Source organism: Panthera pardus, unplaced genomic scaffold (genome assembly GCF_024362965.1).
Source record: "Panthera pardus isolate Hobbes unplaced genomic scaffold, ASM2436296v1 HiC_scaffold_10, whole genome shotgun sequence".
NCBI classification, from domain to species: Eukaryota; Metazoa; Chordata; class Mammalia; order Carnivora; family Felidae; genus Panthera; species Panthera pardus.
In genome coordinates, this window is record NW_026526655.1 from 29,374,709 (window position 1) to 29,395,697 (window position 20,989).

Here is a 20,989-nt window from a genome sequence, read left to right on the forward strand (position 1 = left end):
TTTTTTTTTTTTTTTTTTTTTTTTTTTTTTTTTTTTTTTTTGCATAATATGGCTTGGCTTTTTTTCGGCAGTTAAGTAAGGTTTAAGTCTACCTGGGTTTTATTTCGATGCATGTTAGAAGGTGAGGGTATTCTCCTATTCCTACTTTTTTACCTAAATAGGCAATTCTCCCAGCAACTGCCAGTAAAATCAGAACGTGGATATATGACCCGCCCCTTTCCTAACTCCCCCCAGCAGAGGCGGAACTGTCATGATGTGTAATCAGCGTCTGGGGCCGGGTGGTAGATAGGAGGGTCCAGCGCCTCCTCTGCTGTCTTGCTGACATCATTGTTATTTTTATTTTTTAAAATGTTAGCTGTTATTAAACAATTATTCTTCTAGAAAAACTTTAAAACCATTCCTTTTAAAATTAGTCATTCGTATTTTGGTTCGATTTGCATTAAACCTCTATTCTGAGGTGCACATATCTGTCAGTAAGGGTTGTATGTAGCTTACTTCTTACCATTCTCCGTTTCCCACTGAGAACACCCTGGGTCTTTTACGTTTGTTGTACTTGTTTTGAATAAAGGCCTTTCCCATTGTACCTTTTTTCTTAATTATTGATGATGGCATATTGGAAAGTTATGGATTTTTGAAGAGTTCTCTTATAAAGAGAAAGCTTTCTGAACTCTCTTAATAATTTCAAATACTGGTTTAGTGTGAATCTTTTGCTTTTAAGTAAACAATCATACAGTTTGGGGAAAAAAGGATATTTTGGTCTCTCTTTACAATATTTAAACCTCTCATTTCTCTGCATGTCTTCCTGAGAGAATCCAAATCTTCCAGAACAGGACTGAATAATGCAAGAGGTGGTGGGACAGCTTATCTCACTAAAAATGGAATGAGATTTAATGGGGCATTTCTCTCATGCTTCTCCATTAACTCTGATGGTGTTCGTTGTTGGATTGAAATTCCTTTTAATGTGAAGGAAGTAATTTTCTTTTCTTATTCCTTTTACGTTTTTGGTGGGGGGGAGGGGGAGGAGATGCAATCAGAAATGATTTTGAATCTATTTTAAATCTCTTTTAAAGCCTCATTTGACATTATCTCATGTTTTCCTTTATTGGGAGAACTACATTAATAGTCTCTGAGAGTAAACATCCCTGGCATCACTGAAACTAAAAGCTATATCTGTTTGTAGTGAATAGTTCTTCGATTTAACTTAAATTTGATTTGCCTATTTTTTATTTAGAATTGCAACATTTATGGAGCAGCTGGGTGGCTCAGTCGGTTAAACATCTGACTTCAGTCCAGGTCATGATCTCGCGTTTCATGAGTTTGAGCCTCACGTCAGGCTCTGTGCTGATGGCTCAGAGCCTGGAGCCTGCTTCTGATTGTGTCTCCCTCTCTCTCTCTGTCCCTTCCCCTCTCATGCTCTCTCTCTCTTTCTCTCTCTCTCTCTCTCTCTCTCTCTCAAAAATAAACATTTAAAACAAAATTTTAAACATATATTCTCAAATTAGATAACTACTGGTCAGTCTTTGGCCTCTTTAATATGATCAATTGCATAGTCTTTCCCGAAGAGTAGAAATGTTCCCAAAGAGTAGAAATGTATCAGGTTAATCGGATGTTTCCAAGTGTGCTGTGTATTGGAAACATTCTTCCCAGCTAAAAACTATGAATGAATGGCTACAGTGGTATACACAATTAATTATAATATAGTCTACATTGTTCTTTGTGGCATGTTTTAGAAGATTCGGTATTAATATCCTTAAGAAGACACAAACCTATCCTCATTTACATGTAGCTGAGCAACATGAATTTTCTCTTACCTTTTGCTCCCCCAAAAGAGGGCAACGCTCACCACAACAGCATATGCAGCCAGGGAACTGGACTGGCCACTTAGTGGACAAAGTTCAGCTTTGAAGGGACTGTTGCTAAGTCTACATCCTAAAAGTAAGCTGCATTCGACTTTGATGTCTTTAAATTTTGATGTCCAGTGTCCACAGATATGAAGTTTCTGCCCCCAAACTTGCTGGTATAACTTACAGATAAAGATTTCTTCTGCCCATAGGGGCCTCAACATGGCAACTCAGTATCACACAATGTGATGCTATTCAAAAGTAGGGGGGGAGGGGAAGGAAAACCAGTACATCCAGGCATAAGGAAAATGCCAGGAAATTTGGAAGGGAAGAGATGAGAGGCAAAGAGAGGTAAAAGAAATAAAATGAAAGAGAAACGTAAACAAAAAAAATCCAACGTAATTCTTCATCAAAGGAATTAGAAATGCCACCTTGGTTGTGTGTGTGTGTGTGTGTGTGTGTGTGCACGCGCGCGTACGGTCTGCAAGTACTTTCTCCTGTTTTCAATCAGTTGTTTATTTGCTCTCCCAAGTGTGACTCCACTGGTAGGTGTTCCCCTCAATCAGGGTAATCAGTACAGTCTGATCCTAAGGAAGGTCTTCAGAACATTATCTGTAATGTTTTTCAACCACCCAGGAAAAATTAAAGCTCCCATGCTGCAGCGGTGCTGGGAAGAAGTGTGAGCGGAGGCTGGGTCCTGCGACCGCCCAGTGACAGGCAGCCCGTGTGCATGGTAACCATCAGCCCCCATAGACCCCGCCCTGCAGGCGTAGCAATGCAGAAGGCTGCAGTTACCCGTGTGGGGACACATTAAGCAGCCTCTCCGTCTCCTGCTTCGAATAAAAGAGGAAGAAAAGCCATTTCCACAACTGAGCCTTTCTTCCACTTTGACATTTCTTTGTTCCAAAGGAGGAAATTTCAAAGAGGTTTTGCTGTTCGGGTTTTCTATCCTTTACTTCACTCTCCTTTTATTCCACCTCACCTCTTTTTCATTTTTATAGTTGCTACAGCCTATCTTACTCATGTAGTACATTTCTTTCTTAGATGAAAAAAAAAAACATTTTTAATTATACAAATAAGATGAATCTGTTTGCCTTAGAAAAAGTTAAAATATTGCAGAGAAAGGCAAGGTCTTTTTCAACCATAATTCCCATCCCAGGTCAGGTTCCCAGTTCCCCAGAGGTAATGTTTGGGCTAGATCTTCGCATTTATTTGCGGTATATCTATGCATTTCCAAATATGCATACATACGTGTTCACATGTGTGTGCGTATGTGTGCACGTGTGTGCCCAAAGTGGGCAAATGGCTACTATCTATTAAACGTAAAACCTGAGAACCCTGCACACATATATGCTCGAGGAGACATTACAGCTTTGTTCACTGCAACATTGCTTACACTTTCGAAAAACTGGAAACAGCTTGATGCCCTCCAAGTAAGAATGACTAAATAAACCGTAGTACCTTCTCTATGGCTGAACCGTGGTAAGCCCATATGTGCCAACCCGAAACGCTTCTCAACTGCAGAACAACATGTACCACGTGATAACATTGATGTTAATAATATAACGTTCGCGGATTCAAAGGCTATGCGAGGCATGCGGAAGCTGTTTGAACATTTGAGTGAAGAGACAGACAGGCCCAGGTCACTCGGAGGGGCCACAGAGTACACGCCAACCAGAGAGCGTGACTCTAAGTCTGTAGTTCAGTTCCTTCTTCCTGCCCTTCCCTCTTTCCTCTTTCAGGCTGTTCCTGTAGACGAATGTTCCCAAGGTGGCCAGCTCCTCTTCAGCGGGTTTGCAGGAAGGAGATAAGGCCACAGAGTATTGCCACAGCTGCTTATAAGTGTAGAGTAATAAAATCCAATCTCCCATCCAGACGTGCAGGAGCCAAGGGCTGGTACACGGTGCCCCAGGAGGCTGGGCCAGTCTGGGTCAAGTCAGGACTTATACCTGGGTGCCGTTCAGGGAGCAGAATGTGATATGAGAGGCAAAGTTTGGTGGGAAAATCCTAAATGAGAGCTGAGCTGATCACTATTAATTCAAAGAGCCTCAGTGAATCCAAAGAGAAGTGATGACTCTCAGTACACATCCATGTGGAAAGGGGTGGAAAGATAGGAAAGTTTAAGTAGAAAGTGACAGACCGAGAGGAAAGATTCCTTGAGCCAAGATTCCTTCCCAAGGGGAAGTCAGTGGCCCAACTGCTTTTCATAGATGCCTTTGGGGAAGGAGGTTTTCTGGGCAGCAGCCTAGCTCAGGCAAAAGGACTGTTGTAACTTATTTTTAAAACCTAAAAATCTTGTTCATGGTGAAATCCTTTTAAAGAAAAGCATCATGTAAAAATGAGATGGTGAAGTTGCCCTGTGAGCATATGAACATCTGCATCCTTGTATATGAACCTAAACCCAAACACCACTCACTTCTTGAAATAGACTGTATTTCATATATGTATGATATACATTATATATATTAGAATACGTACATATCTCATTATCATGTTCCTAAGATGAATTGCAAGGAATGTGGGTTAAATTCAAACCAAAAGACAAACACTCACATTCTGTATTTCTTGCTCCTCTAGACTGTGGTCAGCATCAGGAATGAACTGTGGAGAACTCACGAATCCGTTAATGCACTCCACAGGGAGTGGAAAAATTTCTACAAATATATCACCATGTTTTTTTATTATTATTAAGAAGAAATCCCTTAAACAGAGAAATACTAAGCCCAATACGAAGGTAAAAGGAGACTTTGGTTCTATTTGAGTTAAGCAGAACAGAAATCATCGGGCTGGTTCCATTAAGCTTGGGAGATGGGGACAGTGACCAGCATAGGAAAAAAAAGAGAAACTGATGCCACTAATGGCTGTAATAAGCACAACAGTGTCTAGAAAACTGTCCAGAGTGACTTCTGAGGATATATCTTTGTTGTGTGCTTCAAGTCCCTGGACTGACTCCTTTCTGAAAAACCCATCATAAAGATACATTTGAAACTCCAATTATAATCAAGGATATTAGAGCCAGACTCCCTTTTCATCTGAGTGTGATTGCCGATAAGTGTGAGGGCTCTCCTTCAGAGATGCCCACTTTAGGCGGGAGCCCAAACCAGACCCCAAGGCCTCTCCAAGACCTATGGTAATTAGGAATTTCAGAGGTTCTAACGCTGAGAAATCTTGTTGCGTTTGCCACCGACAATTTGATTCCTACAAATTCCACCCATATGCCAACCGTGCTGATTAAAGAAGAAGATTGTACTTCATTCTGCCAGTTTTAATTGTACACATACTCCGTCACCGGGACTATTTTAGGCCTGGGCCTGGGAATATGGCAACAAGCAAACCAGAAGAAAAAAATTTGCCAGAATAAAGAGACAGTAAGACATTATTAAGTAATAGAATAAGTAAGGTATACGTAAAATAACAAGTAAAATATATCGTATGTCATATAATGTGAGTGTCTGGAGGTTTGAAGGCTGGAGACTAAGTCCAAAATCTAAGGCTTTATCAAGCTCCGTAGCAATGAGACATGCAGAAAGCTAAGAAGACAAATAACTAGGGAAGGGGATGTGAGGTGCTGGAGGTCGGGTTTTTGCAATTTCAAGTAGGGCAGTCCAGGAGCCACTAGGAGAAGTTAAGGTGGCAGAGTAGTAAAGGGACCCTGGGTTTGTCTCATCCCTCAATCACAGCTAGATCAACATCAAACCATTTTGAACACATAGGAAAGAGATCCGATGATAAACAGAACAATCCGCATAATTTGAGGGAGAGAACACGGGCAGGTAGTGGTGCAGGGAGGCGACCTAGGGGAGAAAAGCAGTGGAAGCCATTTTCCAAGAAAGGAGAAAGAGGGAAAGAGAGCAGTGCTTCGGGTTTGCACAGGAAAGCACTCCACCCCAAAGCCCCGGAAAGCGGCTAGAGAGAAAGTGAAAACAGGCACAGAGGACTGCGCAAGAAACCTGTTCGCCCAAACCACTGACGGGAGCGGGGAGGAAGGAGACGGATTCAGTACCGCCAGTTTTTTATAAACGGCAGAGTACAGAGTTTGAAACTTCAGAGGTCAGCTGTAGTGCGGTCTGAGGATCCCCTGGGTCGCACAGGTAGCAGTGGTTCCCCGTGCATTTGGTAGAGGTGCTACAGCCTCTCCGTGGGCAAAAGATCCCACAGGTGCCATCGAGCCACCAAGGTCACCAGTATAGGTTGTAATAATTCCATTTTCATTCATGATTTTATCTATTTAGGTCATCTCCCTTTTCTTTTTGAGAAGCCTGGCTAGAGTTTTGTCAATTTTGTTTATTTTTTCAAAAAACCAGCTCTTGGTTTCGTTGATCTGCTCTACAGTTTTTTTAGATTCTATATTGTTTATTTCTACTCTGATCTTTATTATTTCTCTTCTTCTGCTGGGTTTAGGCTGTCTTTGCTGTTCTGCTTCTATTTCCTTTTGGTATGCTGTTAGATTTTGTATTTGGAATTTTTCTTGTTTCTTGAGATAGGCCTGGATTGCAATGTATTTTCCTCTCAGGACTGCCTTCGCTGCATCCCAAAGCGTTTGGATTGTTGTATTTTCATTTTCGTTTGTTTCCATATATTTTTAAATTTCTTCTCTAATTGCCTGGTTGACCCACTCATTCTTTAACAGGGTGTTCTTTGACCTCCGTGCTTTTGGAGGTTTTTCAGACTTTTTCCTGTGGTTGATTTCAAGCTTCATAGCATTGTGGTCTGAAAGTATGCATGGTATGATCTCAGTTCTTGTATACTTATGAAGGGCTGTTTTGTGACCCAGTATGTGATCTATCTTGGAGAATGTTCCATGTGCACTTGAGAAGAAAGTATATTCTGTTGCTTTGGGATGCAGAGTTCTAAATACATCTGTCAAGTCCATCTGATCCAGTGTGTCATTCAGGGCCCTTGTTTCTTTATTGACCGTGTGTCTAGATGATCTATCTATTTCTGTAAGTGGCGTGTTAAAGTCCCCTGCAATGACCACATTCTTACCAATAAGGTTGCTTGTGTTTGTGAGTAATTGTTTTATATATTTGGGGCTCCCGTATTCGGTGCATAGACATTTATAATTGTTAGCTCTTCCTGATGGATAGACCCTGTAATTATTATATAATGCCCTTCTTCATCTCTTGCTACAGCCTTTAATTTAAAGTCTAGTTTGTCTGATATAAGTATGGCTACTCCAGCTTTCTTTTGACTTCCAGTAGCATGATAAATAGTTCTCCATCCCCTCGCTCTCAATCTGAAGGTGTCCTCAGGTCTAAAATGAGTCTCTTGTAGACAGCAAATAGATGGGTCTTGTTTTTTTATCCATTCTGATACCCTATGTCTTTTGGTTGGCACATTTAATCCATTTACGTTCAATGTTATTATAGAAAGATATGGGTTTAGAGTCATTGTGATGTCTGTATGTTTTATGCTTGTAGCGATGTCTCTGGTACTTTGTCTCACAGGATCCCCCTTAGGATCTCTTGTAGGGCTGGCTTAGTGGTGACGAATTCCTTCGTCGTTTTTGTTAGTTTGGGAAGACCTTTATCTCTCCTTCTATTCTAAATGACAGACTTGCTGGATAAAGGATTCTCGGCTGCATATTTTTTTCTGTTCATCACATTGAAGATCTCCTGCCATTCCTTTCTGGCCTGCCAAGTTTCAGTAGAGAGATCGGTCACAAGTCTTATAGGTCTCCCTTTATATGTTAGAGAGTTTTTATCCCTAGCTGCTTTCAGAATTTTCTCTTTATCCTTGTATTTTGCCAATTTCACTATGATATGTCGTGCAGAAGATCAATTCAAGTTACGTCTGAAGGGAGTTCTCTGTGCCTCTTGGATTTCAATGCCTTTTTCCTTCCCCAGATCAGGGAAGTTCTCAGCTATGATTTCTTCAAGTACACCTTCAGCACCTTTCCCTCTCTCTTCCTCCTCTGGAATACCAATTATGTGTAGATTATTTCTCTTTAGTGCATCACTTAGTTCTCTAATTTTCCCCTCATACTCCTGGATTTTTTTATCTCTCTTTTTCTCAGCTTCCTCTTTTTCCATAACTTTATCTTCTAGTTCACCTATTCTCTCCTCTGCCTCTTCAATCCAAACTGTGGTCGTTTCCATTTTATTTTGCAGCCTGTTTATAGCATTTTTTAGCTCCTCCTGACTGTTCCTTAGTCCCATGATCTCTGTAGCAATAGATTCTCTGCTGTCCTCTGTACTGTTTTCAAGCCCAGAGATTAATTTTATGACCATTATTCTAAATTCACTTTCTGTTATACGGTTGAAATCCTTTTTGATCAGTTCATTAGCTGTTGTTATTTCCTGGAGATTCTTTTGAGGGGAATTCTCCCGTTTCATCATTTTGGACAGTCCCTGGAGTGGTGCGGGACTGCGGCGCACTTCCCCTGTGCTGACTTGAATAACTCGTGTTGGTGGGCGGGGCCGCAGTCAGACCTGATGTCTGCCTCCAGCCCACCGCTGGGGCCACCATCAGACTGGTGTGTACCTTCTCTTCCCCTCTCCTAGGGGCGGGATTCACTGTGGGGTGGTGTGGCCCGTCTGGGCTACTTGCACACTGCCAGGCTGTGGTGCTGGGGATCTGGCATATTAGCTGGGGTGGATGGGCAAGGTGCACGGGGGCGGGAGGGGCAGGCTCAGCTCACTTATCCTTCGGAGATCCGCTTCGGGAGGGGCCCTGTGGCACCGGGAAGGAGTCAGGCCTGCCACCGGAGGTGTGGGTCTGCAGAAGCACAGCATTGGGTGTTTGCACGGTGCAAGCAAGTTCCCTGGAAGGAACTGGTTCCCTTTGGGATTTTGGCTGGGGGATGGGTGAGGGAATTGGTGCTGGCGAATGCCTTTGTTCCCCGCCAAGCTGCACTCTGCCGTCCGGGGCTCAGCAACTCTCCCTCCCATTGTCCTTCAGCCTTCCCACTCTCTGAGCAGAGCTGTTAACTTATAACCTTCCAGATGTTAAGTCCCGCTTGCTGTCAGAACACACTCCGCCTGGCCCCTCTGCTTTTGCAAGCCAGACTCGTGGGCTCTGCTTGGCCAGTGGGCTGCCCCTCCACCCCGGCTCCCTCCCACCAGTCCGTGTAGGCGCACCGCCTTGCTGCCCTTCCTACCCTCTTCCGTGGGCCTCTCATCTGCGCTTGGCTCTGGAGACTCCGTTCTGCTTGTCTTCTGGCAGTTTTCTGGGTTATTTAGGCAGGTGTAGGTGGAATCTAAGTGATCAGCAGGATGCAGTGAGCCCAGCGTCCTCCTATGCCGCCATCTTCCCTCCGATCTAGCCAAGGTCACCAGTATAGGAACAAAGACGCCGGCTGAGGGCAGCAAACCCTAGCCCCGGCCAGGTGTTGTGATTTACCATAAATCTGATCTGTTGCCACAGTACAGTAACGTGACTATTTCTTGGGACAAGCGGCACCAGCCACAACACGAGGAGACCCTCCCCCAGAAGATCACTGCAGGTCTGACCAGCTGGAGTCTCTAAATGGTGGGATTTTGAAACACAGCCAGGCCTGAGATAAAAATTTTGGAGAGAGGCACCGCCTGGTAGGCAAACAGCTTGGACATAGGGGGCAGATGGGGAGCTGGCGGAAGTGGGGACACAGGAGGGGTGACTGATCGCACGCCTGTGAGAGTGTGAACTTCCTGCTCTGGAGACTAGAGAGAATGGTGAAGGCATTTTCGCTATTAGCCCACCAACAGTGATTGACCCCAGTGCGCTATACAGCGCCACCAAGTGGAGAATGGAGCCATTACACCAAGCCCTGCCCGGCTGTGACCTCCAGACACCTCTCGGCTAAGCAAGTGGGCTTGAGAACTGAGAACCATAGAGGCAGGCCCCTCCCTTAGAAGACCAGCCTAGATCCCTTCCACGAGTTCAGTCTACTGACCATAGACTCCTGCAAAGTTTCAGCTCTAGGGGAAACTGGATCTAGCTTCATTTGGGTGTTTTGTTTGTTTTTTGTTGTTGCCGCTGCTTCTGTTTTGTTTTGTTTTTTCTATTGTTTTTCTTTTATTTCTTGGATACAGAAAGAGCAAAATTGTTTTATTTTTTATTTTTTAATTTTTAATTTTTTTTTCTCTCTTCTTTTCTCTTTTTTCTATCAAGCTTCTCTTAACAAACAGACCAAAACACACCTAGGAGCTAGCTTCCCTTATTTTATGTTTTCAGGTTTTCAATTTTTATTTTATTTTATTCTATTATTATTATTATTATTATTATTATGTTTCCCCCCCCAAAATGACAAGATGGAGGAATTTACCTCTAAAGAAAGAAAAGGAAGAAATGACAGCCAAGGATTTAATCAATGCAGACATAAGTAAGATGCCGAACTAGAGTTTAAAACAACAGTTATAAGGATACTACCTGTGATTGAAAAAAGCATAGAAATCACCAGAGAATCCCTTTCTGCAGAGATAAAAGAACTAAAATCTAGTCAGGCCAAAATTAAAAATTCTATAACTGAGATGCAAACCCACACAGAGGCCATAAAAATGAGGATGGATGAGGCAGAGGAGTGAATTTGTGGTATAGAAGTAAAATTACGGGAAATAATGAAGCTGAAAAGAAGGGGAAAACACAGGTCAGTGGTCATGAAGGTAGCCTTAAGGAACTCAGCAATTTATTAAAATGTAGTAACATTCAAATCACAGGTGTCCCAGAAGATGAAGCAAGAAAAAAGGGGCAGAAGATTTATGTGAGCAAGTTATAACTGAAAACTTCCTTAATCTGGGGAAAACCACAGACATCAAAATCCAAGAAGCACAGAGAACTCCCATTAAACTCAAAAAAAGCCTGCCATCACCAAGATATATCATAGTCAAATTCACAAAATACGCAGACAAGGAAAGAAAGCAGCAGGGGGGTGGGGGTGGGGTGGGGAGGGAAGTCCCTAACCTACAAGGGAAGACAGATCAGGTCAGTTCACAGCAGATCTGTCCACAGAAACTCGGCAGATCAGAAAAGAGTAGCAAGATATATTAAACATGCTGAATCAGAAAAAATGTGCAGCCAAGAATTCTTTATCCAGGAAGGCTGTCATTCAAAATAGAAGGAGAAATAGAGAGTTTCCCAGACAAATAAAAATGAAAGGCGTTTGTGACCACTAAACCAGTCCTACAAGAAATTTTAAGGGGCACTCTTTGAGTGGAGAAAAAAAAAAGACCAAAAGCAGCAAAGACTAGAAAGGACCAGAAATCATCACCAGAAACACCAACACTACAGATAACACAAAGACACTAAATTTATGTTTCAATAATCACCATGAATGTAAATGGACTAAAGGCTCCAGTCAAAAGACATAGGATATCAGAATGGATTAAAAAATAAGATTCATCTATATGCTGCCTACGAGAGACTCATTTCAGTAAAGACACCTGCAGACTGAAAGTAAGGGGATGGAGAACCATCTATCATGCTAATGGACATCAAAAGAAAGCCAAAGTAGCAATGCTTATATCAGACAAACTAGATTTTAAAACAAACCCTGTAACAAGAGATGAAGAAGGGCATTATATCATAATTTAGAGGTCCACCAAGAAGATCTAACAATTGTAAATGTTTATGCCCCTAACTTAATGAACCCAAATATCTAAATCAATTAATCACAAACATAAAGAAACTCATTGATAGGGGACTTTAAAGCTCCTCTTACACTAATGGATACATCATCTAAGCAGAAAATCAACAAGGAAACAATAGCTTTGAATGACACACTGGACCTGATGGACTTAACAGAGAGATTCAGAACATTTCATCAAGTAAGGCAGTCAGGGATCACCTCACTGAAAATGCAATGTTGAGCAATGACAGTGAGAGGGTGAGGAGAGGAAGGAGGGTTCCAGGCAGAAGGACCAAAAGGGCAGACGGGTGTGTTGAGAGTAGCCAAGAGCTCTGTGTGGCTGGCAGTGAGTGAGCCAGAGGGGAAGCAGAGGGAGGCCAAAGAGGAAAGGGGGCTCTTGGCCAACTGCTGGGCCTTGTCTGCCTCTGAAGGACTTTGGCTCTAAACAAGGAAGGGGACCCTTGGAGGATTTTGAGCAGAGGACTGACATGATCTGGTTTGTGTTTTAAAAGAATTTCCCTGACTGCCTGGTTCTTTCTTAAACCCATAAACAACTGCATTTAGGAAGAGGAACCAAAACAGACCCACAATTCATGAATTGCCTGCCTCGTTGTTCCCTCCCTGTCCTGGTCCCTCCCTGCCCTGCTAGGTGTTTAGCCATGACATGTATACTGTCTTTCTAAATGGAGTGATTCCAGACAAAATGATAATGAATAAGGTCAAATTTCAAATGCAACTAGCTAGTGAAGGTATGCTGTCAAAAGCAACCCATAACATGCATGATGAGTTTTCTAAAACACCTCTAATGCCAATGAAATTCTTAATGGAATTGTGTGTATATATAAGAGACGTAAGGCAGTGGTATATGGTGACCATATTGTCAAACAGTATAAAACAGCATTGATCAAGGTTAAGTAATAGTCAAGGCACAGGCTCCTCCAGTATCTTCCCACAGAGAGGACTCACGGTACATCTTGCTAGGGCTCTGGTGAGTGTGCTGGCCTCTTGCCCTTCCTACTCATGCCTGTCCTCTTTGCAGAGTCCTTAAAAAACAGTTAAACCGATACAAAGACAAGTTGCAAGCCATATATGCCGCCCAGAAAGAAAAAAGTTGCCGATTTGAAACAAAGATTCACCAACTCACGGCCAACCAGGATAGTCTGTGGACCCAGCTACAGCAGATGGGGCAGCATCTACAGGTAGGCAGTGTGGGAGATACCATCTGGACCGTCCAGAAATCTGACCTCAAATCCTCTGGCCAGTGGAGGGACTTCTGCCTGAAGCTTCTCACCTCACTCTGATCGGCCTCTTCTCTTCCCTGCCTCCTCTCTCCATTCCCTCACTCCTCCCACTCTTATCCTCTCCAGACTGTGTCCTTCCCCTTCCTGAAGGCAATGCCATTGGGAGAATTGGTGGCTGGTGTGGTTATCAGTGCAATTTAGAAACTATAGATCTAGAGCAAAGTGGTCCTTTACAGCACTGATTAGCCTTTTGGTCTCTGCATCCTTTTTACATTCTTAAAAAAAATTTGAGGATCTCAAGGAGCTTTTGTGGGTTATATCTATTGCTCTTTACCATGATCAAAAATAAAAGCGAGAGGTGGCTTAAAAGTTTATTACTGAATTTAAAAATGTAGTAAACTTGGGGCGCCTGGGTGGCGCAGTCGGTTAAGCGTCCGACTTCAGCCAGGTCACGATCTCACGGTCCGTGAGTTCGAGCCCCACGTCGGGCTCTGGGCTGACGGCTCGGAGCCTGGAGCCTGTTTCCGATTCTGTGTCTCCCTCTCTCTCTGCCCCTCCCCCGTTCATGCTCTGTCTCTCTCTGTCCCAAAAATAAATAAAAAACGTTGAAAAAAAAAAATTTTTTTTTTAAAAATTAAAAAAAATAAAAATAAAAATTAAAAAAAAATGTAGTAAACCCATTACATAGGGAACAATTTTAAATAGTAACTATATATTTAAAAAAAAAAAACCTTAGAATAGTGGCATTGTTTCACATTTTTAAACAAATTTCTTTAATACCTGGCTTAATAAAAGACATGACATGGGGCGCCTGGGTGGGTCAGTTCGTTAAGCGTCTGACATCAGCTCAGGGCATGATCTCATGGTTCACGGGTTCAAGCCCTGTGTCGGGCTCTGTGCTGATAGTGCAGAGCCGGGAGCCTGCTTCAGATTCTATTCTGTGTCTCCCTCTGTCTCTCTCTCTGCCCCTCACCGTCTCACACTGTGTTTCTCTCGTTCTGTCTTTCTCACTCTCTCTCTCTCTGTGTCAAAAGTAAACATTAAAAAATGTAAATAAACATTAAATTTTTTTAATTAAATAAATAAGTTAATAAATAAATAGAAGACATGACTTCACTGCTTCATTCAAGATGTTTTATTGAAGTATATGAAGAAATCTGGTCTTATAGAGATTTGCAGTTGAAAAAGAGAAAAATGTTTGAATAAAGGCTTTTCAAATCATTAGAGATCTTTTTCGTTGGAAGTGCACCGAAACACAAGTGATTGTTTCTTAAAGGAGAGTTGCAACCTTGAATCTGAAGCCATTGCTCTCTCACACTCTTGTTTCATTAAAATACAATGTTGTGTTGTGCTCTTCGAATGAAGCTTCTACCCATGCATGATATTGGAGCACGATACACTGGTAATTTGGAAGTTCGCTGAGCTAAGCCAAACTTCTTGCCTCCCATTAGACAATACCCACCCTTCCTCCTCCGCCCCCGCCAAATCACATTCATTAATACCACCATTAAGCTCATCAGGAAAGTCTTTCTTTCCGGGTTGGAAAGGTATCATGCACGTGGTGGTAGATCCGAGTTTTCTAAAATCTGGTTTCTGCTACAAGCCTCACCTGTTAAAATTGACAACACATACTGTGAATTGCTTCCTTACTGTGACAATCTCACTTCACCTATTTTTGGAAAACGTTTGCCAGACTTCCAAGTCTGCATAACAGTCTGCAAGTCCATCCGTTCACCCAAAAGGCAACTTTTGTGTTTCAGTAACATTAGAAGTATTTTGCACACTTCCCACTTCATCCTACATATGTCATACATGTATTCTACAAAATACATGTCATCATGTACATTTTTCATCCTAAAAAATACATGTCATAACTAAGAAAACTGAAAATGTTTGTTATACCACCAAGGATATTTTTATTTTATTTTTATTTATTTATTTATTTATTTTAGCTGCGAGAGCATAATTGTGAAGAACACTACTGACTAGTAGCACTCTTGGATGCTGCCTTGATTTGTACCAAGGCACCAACGGTGTTACCCTTACTTACTTTAGCCTTACTTTTGACTCTGTACCCTCGGGGCAAATGTCAACACAGTGAACAGGCAAATAATATCTAAGTATCATCGGGCAAATAATTTTGACCTCACAGACCTCTAAGAAGGTCTTAGGGATTTCCGAGAATCTGTGGACCACACTTTGGGAATTGTGCTTTATAGGGTGCACACCCCCTAGATTCTATACCCATGGCTTATTAGAAGCCCCCCAACATACCTAGCTAGATGGATCATTATGAACGTGTTTTATTGTAATACATTTTAGCTACAATTCAAGGTATCCTGATGTTCTCAGAAATTCCTTATGATAGTTTTAGAACCTGAACATTTAGGACCTAGAATTTTCCCAAGTTCTTGTGATATTTTAGAATCTGAACTGCTGTCCTTTTTGTAGCCGGTTTTAGAGGGACATTGAATTAACAGCATAAAATAAAATCAATAATAAATGATTTACAAAGGAGAAAAAAAAATCTTGCATTAAAATTTCTGATTAGGAGATTAAAACGTAATGTATTTATGAAAAGGGTATGATAAAGGTTGATTTCTTCATGAAGTTTTCTTTACCCAGGCAATGTTGCAGCCACTCCACCCTTCATCTTCTTCCCAACAAAATACGATGTCCAAGGGTGACCACGGAAAGGATGGAAGGTTTTGGAGGGGAGGAGATTCTTCCCAGGCCACAAATGCCACTGAAGCCTGTTCAGAATGGGAACCTTTCGCTTACCCAACCATGACTGACAAAAGTCACCAAAGTCAAGCAAATGCAGAGCATGCTGTACCAAATTCAGAATCCCCAGAGGCCCTTTTGCCGCTGAAGTCAACACAAAACAGCAAGGCACAAAGCCAAGCACCAAAGACCTCAAAGGAAATCTTTAGCTCCTTACCCGGTTCTCAGGAAGGATCGCTGCAGGACACCCCCCATATGGTTCCTGAAATGAGCAGTCATGCTCTGGCAACTGCAGACAGAAAAGAGATGCCTAACATCCAGGAGGGAAAGGATGAGCTAGAGGAAAAGGAACTGCAAGAACTGTTGTCAAAACTTACAGATGCCTTCCCTCTAGAAGTGCCAGCAGGTAAGATTTTCACAATCATTGGAAAAAGTTAACGGCCAAGGATTCAGGCTACCTTTTTAAAAAAAAAAAATTTGTAATGTTTATTTATTTTTGAGACAGAGGGAGATAGAGCATGAACAGGGGAGGGTCAGAGAGAGGGAGACACAGAATCCGAAGCAGGCTCCAGGCTCCGAGCTGTCAGCCCAGAACCCGGCGTGGGCTTGAGCCCACGAACCGTGAGATCATGACCTGAGCCGAAGTAGGACACTTAACCGACTGAGCCACCCAGGCGCCCTCAGGCTGCCTTTTGTTTTATAACATTATCCCAACAGCTACAATTCATCTAGTGAGTAAGAGTGAGAGTTGTGAATCGTTTGGACATCAGTAGCATCTCTGAACTTGAGGTCTAGAGTTGCCCAATTTACAAGGTTTTTGTGAGCACTAAAGGTGATAGACCGTAAGAGATTTTACTATAGCGTCTGGCACAATCCTAGCATTCCATAATAGTAAATAGCTACAAACATTTTAGAAATAAGCAGCTTTCATAGCTAAACTGGAGAAACAAAAGCAAAAAATAAAAACGATATGAAGATGTCAAAGACCAAAAGACTCTCCTAGAAGAGAAGCCAAGTTTTTACGTGAAATTTAAATTAGAAAGCATTTCCATTATAAAGTATTAAATTATAGAAGAGAAGTAAATAACAAAAAATAGATAATTTTGTTATTGCTCTTATTATTGTCAATAGTACTGCCACAAATATAATTGGGCAGCCTGACATTACCATTTAAAAATGGGGGTAATAATAAAGCATAAGAGACTCTTAAAAACTGAGAACAAACTGAGGGTTGATGGGGGGTGGGAGGGAGGAGAGGGTGGGTGATGGGTATTGAGGAGGGCACCTTTTGGGATGAGCACTGGGTGTTGTATGGAAACCAATTTGACAATAAACTACATATATTGGAAAAAAATTAAATAAATACATAAATAAATGGGGGTAATAATGATGTACTTCCAGAAGACAATTGATTAAGTTTCTACAATGTAAGTAGTAGAATTTATCATCATTATCATCATCATCTTCTTCATAAGCTATGACTCCTTGGTAAATTCTGAAGGCTCTTTTTAAAAAATCTTGAAAAAAATAAGAAAAAATAAAAATCTTTTTGAAAATTAAGTTAAAATTTAGCTTAAAATTTTAATTTTAAAATTTAAAAGGCTCTTTACTATAGTTATTTCTTCTGTTTTGGCCTGATAGCATCTTATTTATAGTGTTTTGTTGCCTTAATATTGTCCCTATATCTATATCCATGTCCTTTTTGAAAGCCTAAAATCTTTTGTGCTTGAGTGACCATCTAGAGATGTGCGAGGAGGGCTTCTCAAAATATTTCCCAATTGGCGTGTGAGTTTTTTAGAGCTGCCATAACAAAGCACCTACCACAGAGTGGGTAGCTCAAACATCACAAATTAATTTTCTCACAGGCCTGAAGGCTGAAGTCTGAGATCAAGGTATCCCTCTGTGGACATCCCTATCCAAATTTGCTCTTTCTATAAAGACACTACTCCTATTGGATTAGGATCTGCCCGTATAACTTCATTTTAATTTAATTAACTCTTTAAAGAAGCTGTTTCCCAATATATTCACACCCTGAGGTCCTGGGGTTAGGACACCCACATATGAATTTGGGAAGAGACACAATCCAACCCGTAACAGTCGGTGAGCTGGAAAATCAGTACATCATAATGTCGGTCGTATACTGAAGTTGGTAGAAACAAGTCAATAAAGTAATTATTTGGTGATTCTGAAAATCTCCACTGTGAGAAGAGTTGGAGTTATAATCCTTGCATTAGAGAACACGATTACCAAGATGCCCAAAGCATGCTCAGACTGCCTGAGATAAAGACAGGATGAGAACTCCTTGTGCTTGATTCTGAGGCCGGCACAAGATTCCACCCACTGTGTTTCCACTTTAACTTCATTGGGGTCATGACGAGTACTCAAAGCAAAGTCAACATCCACTTGAAGGTTTCAGGAAAATTTCACGTAAAAATTTGGCTTTTATTCGAGAAAAATCTTCCAGTCTTTGATATCTTCATCTCATTTTTATTTTTTGTTTTGTTTCTCCAACTGAACTTATTAGGGCTGTTGATTCCTCACAGCCCTTGCAAATGGAGCAGGCTGTGTTGCACGTTCCAGATCACTAATAAGCTAGGTCTAGTACACACATTGGGAAGACATTATCCCAACACGTGTGCAGTTTGATACCTAAAACTAAAAGATGCATGCATATTTTAATTTCCTTTATCAAAGTCTATATATAAAAATCATACATACATACGTATACACACATGATTATATCATTAAAAGGAAAATCATGAAAGGGTAAAGCTTATTTCTACATTTAGATGATGCAATAATGTGTAGAGGTGCAGTTAGCATCGTCCAATCTTGTAGAGTATACCAAAAAAAAAAAGTATGTCTCAAAAAGTTAATTTAAGGATAATCATTAGGATGTTTCTACTGGAGGTATACAAAAGTGCTTAGGATGTTAGCAAGAGAGCACGCATTTTCCCTTTTTGTTATTATGGTAGTGTATACTTCAGGATGATCCCACAAATGCTAATTGACAAGATTTAAATTTACAGTCTTATTTCTTTTCGAGCAGCTCTGTTTCCTTAATGCTTTCAAGCAGAGGATCTATGTTAATCTTCATGGCTATTTGCATTTCCTAAACCTTGTCACTCCTCACTCAAATATTTCTGAGTAAGTTTATATCTTTATTCATTCTGGTTTTGAATATGATCTTGTTTGCAAATTCTTCTTAGCCATTGGTGATATGGGTTATAAAAGTACACTCCGTCATTTATGCATAATCTCTGCATGCTTGCCAAAATTACACCAAAAGGGCATAACAGGGCCAGAGGTATGATAACCACACTGATGAAGGTGTGGAAAGGCCAACAAACTAAATTAGGGTGTTGGCTGCCTTTGTTTTATTTCTCTGTCATGGATGCATCAAATAACAGCAGGAAGTTTTTGATCATCTTACTGTCCCAGTTTTTTTTTTTTAATTTGAGAATTCTCTGGAAAATTAGGAAGTCCCATTGTTTGTAACAGGCTAAGGTTTACTCATTGTCAACGTATTTACCCAGTGTTGTGATCATCCTAGTGATGTAGGCAGGCTGGGTCCGAGGACCCAGAGCAGGTTCTGAGGACCTGCCAAGAGAGTCCGTGGCTTCACGCAGGATGGAAATCAAATGCAAGCCAGCAGGAGGTGAAAGCAGAATTTATTGAAGATATAAAGAGCGAGGTACAGATGGAGAGTCTGAGAGACTTGGAAAGGAAGAGAGGGAGTCTCATCTTTGGTTCGGTCTGGGGTTTTATTGGCAATTGTAGTCAGTGCACGTGTCCTCTCGGGCACACAGGAACCGGTCAGAACAAGGACAGAGTGCAGGTGTCCATCGTAAGGCACTTATTCCCTGAAGCCAGGGAGTCTTGGCATCAAGATAGATAATCTAGCACCAGTGGTCTGGAAAAGGCACATGATGGCTCTGCCCTGTCATTCTTTAGATATCATCTATTATGCTGGAAGACCCCAAAGACATCATTATCAATTTGTCCTTTACAAGGAGGACACACATTAAGGCATGTGTAGGGTGGGGGGTGCAGGTCCTAGCAAGAATAGAAGCGGGAAAAGAAGTGAAGGGGGAAAAGAAAAACACAGCTTTTTCTTTCACAGGGTCTCTTCCGTTTCCCTGCCTCACTGTCGCTGACTATTCTTTTAGATGGGAGCTGCGCTAAGGGGTCAACACAGTTTGGAAATTAAGATGAACTTTAAATTACTTAAAAGATAAGACTAACGCAGTAAGCCTAATGGTCAATTAGGCAGTTGTGCACATTAACTGAATAGAGTCATTCATTATCACGATAGGATAACAGAATTTCAAGAGACTATGAGAGTTTAATAGAAAGCATGTAGAAGAGGTTCCCCAAACCTCCTTAAATTCCAAATGCTGGGTTGAAAATCAGTAGCAAACGATTTGCTTAAGCTTGCAGCAAAGGAATTTACCTTACAGTGCAGGAACAGGACATTTTTCTCTGTATGGTTGTATGTCTTTCCTTTCTCAACTTAAGTTATATTGTTCTTGCTTTTGCTTTTTTTTTCATAGGACACCGCTCAAACTATTCATCAGTAGCCAAACAGCAGAGGTTCTCACAGCATGGTCCCTAGACCAACGGCATCAGACTCACCTATGACCATGTTAGCAATGCAAATTCTTGGGCCCCATCCCTGATATACTCTATTAGCCAGGAAGCTCCAGAGAAACAGAACCAAAAGGGTGTAATATAGAAAGAGACTTATTTTTAAGAAATTGGCTCATGTGATTATGGAGGCTGGCAAGTCCCAAGATCGACTGTCAGCAAATTGGAGACCTAGAAGAACCAGCGGGTGTGGTTCTAGTGCAAAAGCTGGCAGGCTGGAGACTTAGGAAACGGTGATCTTTCAACTGGAATCCGAAGGCAGAAGAAAACTCATGTTCCAGCTGCGAGGCAGTCAGGCCGAAAGACTTCTCCTACTTAGCCTTTTTGCTTAATTCAGGCCTTCAATTGATTGAATGAGGTCCATCCACATTAGGGAAGACAATCTGCTGCGGTTAGTCTGCAGATTCAAATGTTAATGTCATCCAGAAACACTCCTACAGCACACCCAGAACAATGTTTGACCAAATATCTGAGCACCAGTAGCCAGTCAAGTTGAGGCATAAAATTAACCATCACATGTACCAAATCAGAACTCTTAGGGGAGGACCTAGAAACCTGTTTTTACACTGTCCAGGTGATTCTGATATACATCAGAGTTTGAAAACCTCTGCTCTACAGTGGGATTTCTGGCTCCTCAGATTATCGCTCAGAGTCATGGGAATGTCCTTTAAGAACCCAAGACCAAGTTGTATTAGTAATCGATCATGGCAAATAACAGCCATCTTATTTTCCAGATAGCCTAGAGAAAGGGCATTGTCAGCAGGGATGGGGGAGCGATGGTTTCTATTTCTTCTCCATGCTAGAACTTTGGCACGATCAGCTTAGGAACCTGTAAGTGCTTTCTCTGAAGGACTCTCCTGTTTGTTGATTTCAGGCCCGCAATCTTCGGTAAACATGGACCTGTATTGTGGAGCGGAGCGGCTGTGCAGGGCCTTCTCTGCCCTTGTCGATCAAATCACTTTGTCCAACTTGAAGTGATAAGGAGTCCAGGC

At 41.6% G+C, this 20,989-nt stretch overlaps 1 protein-coding gene across 1 annotated transcript in view; it reads left to right on the top strand.

The window, feature by feature from the left end:
• Nucleotides 1-20,975, top strand: part of DYTN (dystrotelin) — a 51,884-nt gene extending 30,909 nt beyond the window's left edge. Inside the window, exons 10-12 of the mRNA XM_019445267.2 lie at nt 12,425-12,584; nt 15,252-15,756; nt 20,872-20,975. Coding sequence (XP_019300812.2) covers nt 12,425-12,584; nt 15,252-15,756; nt 20,872-20,975 — 769 coding nt within the window. The remainder of the gene's footprint in view (nt 1-12,424; nt 12,585-15,251; nt 15,757-20,871) is intronic.
• Nucleotides 20,976-20,989: the final 14 nt, after the last annotated feature.